Consider the following 11,261-nt stretch of genomic DNA (forward strand, 5'->3'; position numbering starts at 1 on the left):
ACAGTGCCCAGAAAATCTGTGATGAAATAAAAATTCCTTTTCCAAAAAGTGACAGTGACATATCACAATCACCACCGAAGATAACTTTCATTTCATCATCAATTTTCTAGGCACAGCAACCCTTCAAAAGCTGGATCTTAATAATGCTGCTTGCCTCAATTTTCTCAATCTTGCAGTTTATGCGCAGTAATTGGGGCAGCGGGTTATTGGCATCTAGTGCCACCTGTAAAAAAAGCAAACATACCTATGAGACCATTTTTGGACCATAATGTACATAAGAACCAGTGATTGCACTGACAAAATTTCATTAATATAGCTCTTTCACTTCTGTGCGATTTCTAAAACTTTTGATACCCCCTCGTACGCACCCTATGTTGTTTTAAAAATAATAGTATCCAAATTTATTTGGTATCTTTTACTTCATGAATATATAGACTTCTGAATTCTTATGATTAGAGAAGTAGACTAAGTTTGGTGTGATTTCAACATTTTTGAATATTATTTGACCCCTGTATACACTTCGATGACCTACTCCCGTCATCATGCAAAGAAATTTTCGCTCTTAAACCAAATTTGTTAGCCATGTCAAATGCTTCATCTGTCAATTTCTGTGTTTTTCCGGTAAAATGAACACTGCTTTCAACATTCTGCAGGTATAAAAATGGTAATATTGGCTAAAGGTTTCAAGTAAACTACACTAAGTTCAATTTGCTAAACAAGTTGGTTGACACATTAATGGTTGGATATGGATCTCTTACACAAAATTAACCAAGTAGAGACAAACCTCTTCAGAAGCAACGGGCCTACCAGAAAAGACGTGATGTTCTCAATTACTTCGCTATATGAAGAGCTTTGTTTTAAAAACCCTTGCATCCACTTTTGGCTGAAATTGAGTTATTGACATGACATATAGTGTGGGTAAAAATACACATTTTGTGTCATACCACTTTCCCTTCCGGAGATATGGTATATTTCCCGTTTGGGAAATCTTAGGGAATTTCCGGAAATCTGAACATAAAATGAATATAAAATTGTTTTGTTTTAATTTTTTGATGTATACTAGTAGCATGGAATGTTCTTTACCTATTAAAACCAAAGGGAATTGTTTTTGGGTCACTATTTTTGAAAAAATCATTTTAATCAACAAAAGGTGTAGCTTCGGAAATACTCAAAAAAGTAAATAAAAAAGTAAATGAGATATTTCAATTTTTCTTTTTGATTTTGAAAGCATTAGTCAAGTTACATAAAGTAGTGCAAACAAATGGGCTCAAATATGATTGCAAAGGTGGTTTCTAGAAAAGGGGTAAATTTGTTTTGTTGCAAAAGCCCTTACATCCACAAAAGGCGCGATATAAAAGATATAATAAAATAAATAGGAAGGCTTCAAAATTGTACCAAACCTATTCTTTTAGTTTCTATTCATCAACACTTTATCCAAACCCAAATTGAATCAAATCGAACCAGTAATATTTGCACAATTTAAAAAAGCTGTTTTTCTCAAAAAGTCAAAAGTGGATGTAAGGGGTTTTGCAACAAAGCTCTTCATATATCGGTTTAATGCAGCAATGACGCCCAGATCATCTAGTTTGTTAACTTCAAAAACGTTAACTTCAAATTTTCTAGACATATCAAGCGCTTCATCTGAGCCCATTTCTATGCTTTTTCGGCAACAGAACACTGCTTTCACCATTCTGCAGCACCAATCGTGCAAGCTAAAATAAGGAAACTAATGTTATAGATTATGTAATTTGCAGTATCAAACTTCATCCAGTTTATCAACAATATTTTCTTTGGATAATTTCATTCAAACATTTATTCGATATAAATTTTATAGATTTTGAGCAGTTACAATTTTGGTTAACCAAATTGATAAGCTAATATACTCGTATGAGATGAAATATTATTGTAAATATTTCAAGAAAACATAAACAATAAACTATTCATTAAATTGTAAACGTCATTCAGAGCAGGATATGGTAATCTATCGGAGATAACGAGTTTTATATCATAATACTAAAAAGTAAGACTTTTCGTGTATAAAGCACCAACATCGTCTGCCACTCGAGGAAAATAGCAAGTTCTTGAATATTTAGAATGTTATATTTAAATAAGCAATTCAATTTAATGATATAAATCAATTACTGGCGATGCATGCATGTGACTTTTTTAGTGACGTTTCACCACTACACTAGTTGTTTCATCAGACTTGCAACTCATCACATCTAAGTGCTTCCTTTTCTTAACAACATCTTTGACCAACTCATAACGCCCTCAACGGTTCCTGTTGCCTATAAAAGGAAGCAGTCAGATGTGATGAGTTGCCAGTCTGAAGAAACCACTAGTGTAGTGGTGAGACGTCACTAAAAATTTAAGTAGTTCAACATAATTTTTCACTTGAATTGTTCAAAACGAACCATATTTACAGATGTGGCTGACATTTTTGTACAAAATTACAGCTAATTTCAATCGTTGTTCACAAACTACTTTATGATTCCATTGATCATCTGCTGGCCAATCAAATACGCTGAAACTATTACATCAGGTCACGTTTTTATTTTCTCTGAACTCAATAAACTCAATACCTAAAGCACTTGCATAAACGGCTATTAATCTGTCATTTACGCCACTCAAACTCTTTTAGATTGGGAACCAATTTAGGTCATTGGCTAATTTCAAGTAAACTACATTAAGATCAATTTTCTAAACAAGTTAGTTGACACACTAATCTATAGTTGACACTCAGAATAATTGGATATGGATCTCTTACACCGAATTATTAGTCAAATTCTGTGTCACAGTGTACTGAGTAAAGACAAGCCTCTTCAGAAGCGTCGGACCTACCAGAAACAACATGGTGTTCTCAATAACACTTGTTTAGACTGGTTTATATTGTTAAGTCATAGATTTATTAATTCGCCATATCTCGGTCACTAGTCGTGCAAGCTAAAATAAGGTAACTAATGTTAGAGATTGTGGAATTATATTTGCATTATTAAATTTCATCCATTTTATCAACAATATTTTCTTTGGATAATTTCATTCAAACATTTATTCGATATAATTTTTACAGATTTTGAGCAGTTTCAATTTTGGTTAACCAAACACATATTGATAAGCTTTTATATGAGATGAAATATTTACCGTAAATATTATCAGGAAAACAAAAGCAATAAACTATTCATTAAATTCGTAAACGTCGTTAAGAGCAGGATGCGGTAAACTATCGGATATAACGACTTTTAGATTATAATACTCAAACGTAAGTCTTCTCATGTTTAAAGCACCAATATCGTCTGCCATTTGAGAAAAAAATCAAATTCTTGAATATTTAGAATGTTATATTTAAATAAGCAGGTCAATAATATAACTCAATTACTTTTTGTACAAGATTACAGCTTCGTCTATTGCTTGGTAAAAATGACAATTTTTATTTTATCCAAGAGATATAGATTTCTTCAATCGACGTTCGCCAGCTACTTTATGTTTCCATTAACCATCTGCTAGCCAATAAAATACGATTAAACCATTGTAAACTATTACATCAGGTCAAACACTTGCGTAAACGCCTAATAATCTGTCATTTGCGCCACTGAGACTCTATTAAATGGGGAACAAATTCAGGTCATCAATATTGGCTTAAAGTTTCAAGTAAACTACACTAAGATCAATTTTGTAAACAAGTTAGTTCACACATTAATATATGGTTGACACTCAACACTCTAAGAAATAAAGGTTCTTAAAAGGTTCTAAAGTTGTCCTCTAAGGCGAACCCGTAGCGGTTCTCTAAAGAACCAAAAATGGTTCTAAAAACCATAGAAAATGGTCCCAAAAAGTAATACAGGGCCGTTTTCGGTTCTTTTAAGAACCTTCAAGGGTTTTCCATAATTAAAGAACTTTTTTAGAGGTTCCAGATGGAGGATTCTCGTGAGAGGACAAAAAAAGGTTCTATTTGGAACTTTTATTTCTTAGAATGAAGATAATTGCATCTTTTGCACCGAATTAACCGAATTCTATGTAGAGACAACCCTCTTCAGAAGTGTCCGCATCAGACCTACCAGAAAAGACGTGGTGTTCTCAATTTACTTGTTCAGACTGGTTAAATAGATTGACTAATTCGCTATATCCCGATTTAATACAGCAGTGACACCCAGATCATCTAATTTGTTAACTTCAAAAACAGTGGTGTGTTTTTAATGTTACTGATGCAAGTCACCGCTAATATAGGCTTTAAAGTTATGGTATCATAGTTAAGAAGATAAAATCAAGACAGCGGGTCTTTACAGGACAATAAACGATAAAATGTAACATATTTTTAGAGTAACATAATCAACTGAAACATAAGGAACCTCTTGTAAATTGTCACAATCAAAATGAATTACGGCTACAATGGAAAGGCACTTAAAAGCAGTTGATACTTGAAAAATAGACTTCTGACGATAAATACTAAACTGCATGAAATTTTAAATGTAATTGCCCGGAGTAATATCAATTTAAATATCTATATATGGACGTGAAGCTTCGTCCAGACCAAGGTCTCGTGTGGATGGCTGAATAACGTGTGGGCAGTGCATAAAGCTTCAATTGCTTTGAGCCGCTTTGACTTAACATCGATTTCGTTTATGGTGTTACAAAGTGGCGTGGTTTGGTTGTGTGACTCGGCATTTGGAGCAATAACAAGCATGTGCTATTGGCTTCTGGCTATGTCATCATGTCCTAGTTACAAATAACCAATTATACAGGCCTCAGGATGTCAACAGACTACTCAATAGCAATATTACCATTCTCCAACATTGAATACCTTTTTACATGGCTCATCAATACTGAATATATAAGCTGAACAAACACCTACACGAACTTATTTTCAATGTTACAAAATCGATTCTACTTGTTGTTACGCTTTATAGAAGACTCCATGACCAAAGGGTCCGAGGTACCCCTCTGGAAAACCACTTTCCCAGTTGCGTATGCTTATGAACGGGTGCAGATTCATATGACAAAACATCAACGAACATTCTTAACATCAAGCTTTTTGGCCGATGGCTTCCTCATTATGACGATTGGTATCATTTGCTTTTCCCACATGATGTTGTTCTTACATCTGCAGGTTGCTTGGTTCTAATAAAAATGATCATCTAATTTGTTAACTTCAAAATCACAGGTATGTTACCACTAAATATAGGCTTTAAAGTTTTTAAGCAGAACAAGACAGCTGGGTCCCTGCAAGACAGCGATCGATAACAATGTAACACATAATTTTATAATAACAAAATCAACTGAAATATAATTAACTTCTTTTCAGCTCTTGAGGTCTTCCAGCAGTAACTGTTAAAAGGCTTATAACAATGAATTTAGCTAGAATAAAAATGCACTTAAAAGCAAAGAAATAAAGACCCTGTTGAAACTTGAAAAATAGACTTTTGACGATAAATGTAAACTGTATAATAATAATAATACAATAATACATGGGATTTATAAAGCGCCCTACGATGTAAAAACAGCCTCAAGGCGCTGCACAGAATCTTAAAAACTACATACACTAATACAATATCAACTAGGGCCTACATGCTAAAACAAAATAGTATACATGAAAAATAAGCATGATAAACTCATTATACACACCATAATATACTAAAACATAAAATAATGTACAAGTTACACAATCAATAAAATACCGTAAGCTTGACCAGCAAACTACTGGTATATAAAATTAGTCTACACTCTGAAGACACAAGTTTAAAAAGTAGCAAAATGAATAAGATTAAAAACGCTTTAAAAAGGCAGTATTTGCACAAACCACATGCCATCTTATTTCACACTTCTAAAAACAATATAATTCAGAACCTTGCAGAAATGAAATTGCACAACTGAAATGAGATGACGATCATATTGTCTAACAAGATACATTGAAAAGATGAGTTTTGAGTCCTTTTTTGAAAGAGTTTATGTTTGATACTGAACGAAGCTTGAAAGGCAACTTGTTCCATACCTTTGGTGCAGCTGCGGCAAATGATCTTTCGCCGTAGAACTTGGTTTTACACTTCTTTGGAGCGCGTGTACAAAGGAGAGCTTGTGAAGCCGATCGTAGAGTCCGCTGTGGCTTATACTCCTCAATAAGATCGCTAATATATCTAGGAGCCAACCCGTGCAATGCCTTATAGGTAAGCAATGCAATCTTGTATACAATCCGCTGTTGCACGGGAAGCCAATGGAGGGCTCTAAGACTGCAGGCTTCATGTGCTCATCCTTTCTGCACTTGGTAACGAGGCGCGCCGCAGTGTTCTGCACTCTCTGTAACTTTGCGATTTCATTTTCTTGAAGTCCGTACAAAACAGCATTACATGAGTCTAAACGCGAGGATACAAATGCATGTACCAACCTCTCCACAGATGACTTGTCAAGATAGCGACGCAGCTTTCCAATACGGTAGATTGCAAAAGAGGCTGCACGGACAACACTCTTAACATGGTCTTTCATGTCCATAGATGAATCGAAGATGACGCCGAGATTCCTTGCGACCCGCGATACCTCAATTTCAGATGTATCAATGGTGAGTTTGGGAAAGGATGGAGTTTTCACAAATTTTGAACTTATGTGAACCACCTCAGTTTTTGAGTCATTCAAGACAAGCCTGTTTCTGATTGTCCATGCTTTGATGTCGCGAAGACAGAGTTCTAGTCTCGGGATGGCGAAATTGCGTTCACTTGGGTGAAGAAGCATGTACAGCTGCGTATCATCAGCATATGTCATGAAGTTGATGTTATGGGCGTTAATAACATCACCGATGGGGGCTGAGAACAGAGTACACAAAAGGGGACCATTGACCGAGCCTTGAGGGACCCCGTCATTAAGGTCGAGACTGTCCGATAATTCTCCATTGATAACAACCGACTGAGATCTGTTTTGAAGATATGACTCATACCATTTCAGTGCCGTTCCTGTTATGCCGTAGCGTTCACGCAGACGTTGAAGTAAAGCTGGGTGGGAAAGCGTATCAAACGCTGCGGAAAAGTCTAGAAGTACTAAGACAGCTTCAAGATGTTGGTCAGCGGCGTTGAGAATGTCATTGTGAATTCTGGTGAGTGCAGTCTCTGTGGAATGGAATTTCCGGTAGGCAGATAGATTAGGAGCGTAGAGATCATTTGCAACAAGATAGTCTGATAGTTGTGCTGCAGAAACTCGTTCAATTGTCTTTGATAAGAACTTCAAGTTTGAAATTGGCCGGTAATTCTTCAGCTCATTTCGGTCAGAGTTCGCTTTCTTTAAAAGTGGAGTCACTTTGGAGACACATTGACGATGTTGGTTATCTATGGCAGCAGTGGATCCAAACATTTCTTCAAAAGACTAGTTGGAATTGGATCCAATGGACAGGACTTTGTAGATGATTTCAACACAATCTGGCAAACATCCTCATCTGATACCTCACGAAATGCAGTGAACTCACTCTCACACGAATCAGTTATATCAACAGATAGTCCAGGTGGATTAATGTTGTCAAGCGTATCTAACAGTCTTTTCACTTTCTTCTTGAAGAATTCTCCAAAGCCATTCGCGAGATCTTTGCAACATGAGTGGTCAGGAAGCACACTTGACGAGGAGGACTTGCTCAATTTGTTGACAATCTTGAACAGTTGGCGGTCATCACATTGACTGATTTGTGCACGGTGGTATTCACATTTTGCTCCTTCAAGTTGTTTGCGATATTCTTGGCAGTGTTGGACATACAGCTGGTGATCCACTTCCAAACCAGATTTTAACCATTTACGCTCACATTTTCGCTTTTCACGCTTATATGATCGTAGCTTGTCATCATACCAGGGGGCATTAGGTCTGTGCACTATTGTCCGAGTTCTCATAGGGGCATGGGAATCAAGCAAGCTGGAGAGCACATGTTCATATCGGTCAACTAGAATGGAAGGATCGCCATCGAGATGATCAAATTTGCTTTCAGATGAACCAAGGGTCGACGATGTAATGTCAGTTTTAAACTGTTCCAGATCAATACTTCGTAGGTTCCGCGAGCAAACTTCAACTTTTACAGGAGCTGGTCTTTGCACATCCATAAGACATTTCAATGGTTTATGGTCTGATGGAAGACCATTCAAAATGGCCACACCAGAGATAAGCTCATCAGATGAACGCGAGATAATAACATCCAATGTGTGACCGTCCTTGTGCGTTGGACCATGGACATGTTGACAGAGTCCACATGAATCTAAGAGATCCATAAATGCAGTCGCTTTGCGATCAGAGGAATCATCAAGATGGAAGTTCATATCACCGGTGATCAAAAGATGGCCCGGGGCAATGGTCAAAGTTTCCAAACGCTGGGAAAACTCTGTCATGAACATTTTCACTGTAAGTTTGTTTTCAGTTGATGGTGGTGGGCGGTAGATGATGACCAACCTGATTGATGAGGATCCATTTGACAACAGTACATCGAGATATTCGAATGACTGGAAGATATGAATGTCATTGAGTCTAACATTGAATCCCCTATGAACAATCAAACAGACGCCGCCGCCTCTGCGGTTTACACGAGGAGCATGGTGAATGGCGAAATGGGGCAGAGTGTTGATAATATCTGCAAGAGGAACTTCATCACGATCGTCTCCATCCAGCCATGATTCAGTAACGGCTAGAACATCAAGTTTCTGATCAATTATAAAGTCAGCAATAGACGCCGTTTTCTTTTTAATTGAACGCGCATTCCATGATCCGAGACAGGCTTTTGGCAATGATTTTGTCTTTTTTGGTTTCTGTCCAGCTCCGACTGGGGCTGCAGGTAGTTCAACAAGATAGCGCCGCCGCGAAGGCGGTGGTTTCAAATCAAATGGCTTGGGCGTGATATGAACTTCGATTTTGCGTCCTTTCCCCTTTCCTCCACGGCAACCTCGTCTTGTTTTTCTGGCAATACCAAGGTTGCTCAACGTAGTCCAGATAGATGGTTCAATATTATAACAATGTTGTTGATCACACCTTTTGTTCAGATTAAGTAGGATATCCTCACTGTATATTCGTGGAGGCATAGTGTGAAAAAGTTAAAGTACAATAAACTGTCAATGCACTATGTTAGAGAATTGCTTCCAAATTCTGCATTTGTATAATACACAAGAGATAACGCTGATCGTCAGACAGGGTCTAATTCTGCATAAAACCGGGCAACGTTATTTCTATAGATCTGCTGCGCATTCAAATTGCATTGTATTGCATCGTAATTTCATTTGTGTCTATGCTAATTATGTTTACACAACATGAACTCACGTGTTTTCAAGCAAATTCGCCGATGATAGGTGATCAAAAGCGATCGGAATGTTACAAAAGTACAGATCGCATTCAGTTTACTTCATATGAGATGATCTTTGGAAAAATACGGCATAATTTGTCTTGGTGTTTGCGGAATGCCATGCAGTAAAATATTAATACGTTGCGGCAATTCATGATTGACAACTAACAATCGGCGTGTCCTTCGTATCCTCCACTGTCAATTTCTTATCCACTCACTAATCCTCACAAAAGCTTTGTGTTGATTACGTAATGTGTGGAGGCAAATTGCAATAAGTACAATGAAATAATGAGTAGGGCGGGCTCCGAGGCGGGTTTCTTCTTCATCTTACGTAACAGTATTGTTCTCCAAAAATACCCGGAAGCTTGTCGTTTGGAGCTCTAGCTGAAATACAGCAAGATAATGTAAGATAGTAAATGTAAACCTGTATTTTAGCTAGAGTATCTCGAGCTACTGATCATTGAGATTCAAAAATAAGACAAAATAGCACAATTGCTGATTCCAAAAATTCAATCAAGTTCTGTTATCCATTATAAAATGTACTCACGCAATTCCTATATTGACGAAAAATACACAAAAACGGCTTTAAAATATCAAATTTGATGAAACATTTACAGAGCGAAAGTGACATGCAGCCAATCATCAAAGAGGGCGCTATCTAACGTATGAAATTTTAAACATAATTGCCCTGGGGTAATATCAATTTCGATATCTATATCTGGACATGAACCTGCGTCCATGGCAAGGTTTTGTGTAACGTGTGGGTAGACATACAGCTTCAGTTGCGTAGAACCGCATCGACTTATATCGATTTCGTTTAAGATGTTACAAAGTGGCGTGGTTTTGGTTGTGACTTAGCATTTGGAGCAATAACAATATTGGATTCAGGCTATGTCATCATGTCCTAGTAACAGATAACCAATTATTCAGGCCTCATGCAGGATGTCAACAAACTACTCAATAGCAACATTAACACTTGCGAAACATTGAGTACCTTTTACATGGCTCATTAATGCTAAATATACAAGCTGAAAAAACAGCTACATGAGCTTTATTTACAATGTTGCAAAATTATTTTTATACGCTTTATGAAAGACTTCGGGTTTATATTCACTTACGTAAGTGACCAAAAGTTCTAGGTACGTACGTCACTGGAAAACCACTGCCCCAGATAAAGCATACTTATGAAAACTTACTGCACTGAATTCATATGGCAGCCTAAAAACAACATTTTACATCAAGCTTTTGGATGATGACTTCCTCATTGTGGCAATTGATATCCACTGATTTTCCCACAAGATGTTGGTCTTTTGTATATCTGTACCTTGCTTGGTTCTATGATATGCTAATGCAGTTGAGGCTGGTTTGTGCCATTCTCGTGAAGTTGTAAGTCATCTCTGAGCTTCCTAGTTGCTGTCATGACTATGGATGACTTAAGGGAGCATGTGCAGTATTTTCTAATTGTCTGTCGGTTTTTTATTGTATAATTTTTAGCTTATCGTTGTTGCTCCTTTAATATGGTTCAAAGAGGTCTTTCTGCCTCTGCAATATAGAACAATCCACATTTCTTGGTGGTTATGCACCAAAACTCTTTTCATTGTTTTATTTGTGCCATTGCTTGATAGAAACTACGAAGAAAATGTTGTAAAACTTTATGTATACGTACCCAAGTAATCCATGTGCTTAGAGGTTAATAACTGCGCATCGGTTATTTGGAGGGCATTGTGAAAAATCTAAACATTTTGTTTAGATTTTTCACAATGCCCGACATATAACCGATGCAAAGTTATTAACCTCATTCATAACCGTCACTTTGATCTTTTAACTTTACAAAATAACACAAAATTTTCCTCAAAAGTTTGTAAAAATAAAACAATTTTTACATCTTCCCTTTCCCAAAATCGATCAGGCTAAAACAAAACGACCAATAACAAAAGTGCGTATCAGAATCTGTGCAAATATGGTAGCGCGCAATCCA

General features: G+C 36.8%; 1 protein-coding gene across 1 annotated transcript; it reads right to left on the minus strand.

Moving 5' to 3' along the window:
* Positions 1 to 7,304: 7,304 nt before the first annotated feature.
* Positions 7,305 to 9,026, minus strand: LOC140154405 (uncharacterized). The gene has a single exon (XM_072176972.1). It carries the CDS (start codon positions 9,024 to 9,026, stop codon positions 7,305 to 7,307), a length of 1,722 nt encoding a protein of 573 aa, XP_072033073.1.
* Positions 9,027 to 11,261: the final 2,235 nt, after the last annotated feature.

Source organism: Amphiura filiformis, chromosome 6, assembly GCF_039555335.1.
Source record: "Amphiura filiformis chromosome 6, Afil_fr2py, whole genome shotgun sequence".
In the NCBI taxonomy this organism is placed as follows: Eukaryota; Metazoa; Echinodermata; class Ophiuroidea; order Amphilepidida; family Amphiuridae; genus Amphiura; species Amphiura filiformis.

Bases quoted from the DNA above. Each gene is read 5' to 3' on its own strand.
- LOC140154405 (XM_072176972.1), bottom strand. From the start codon at position 9,026: ATGCCTCCACGAATATACAGTGAGGATATCCTACTTAATCTGAACAAA.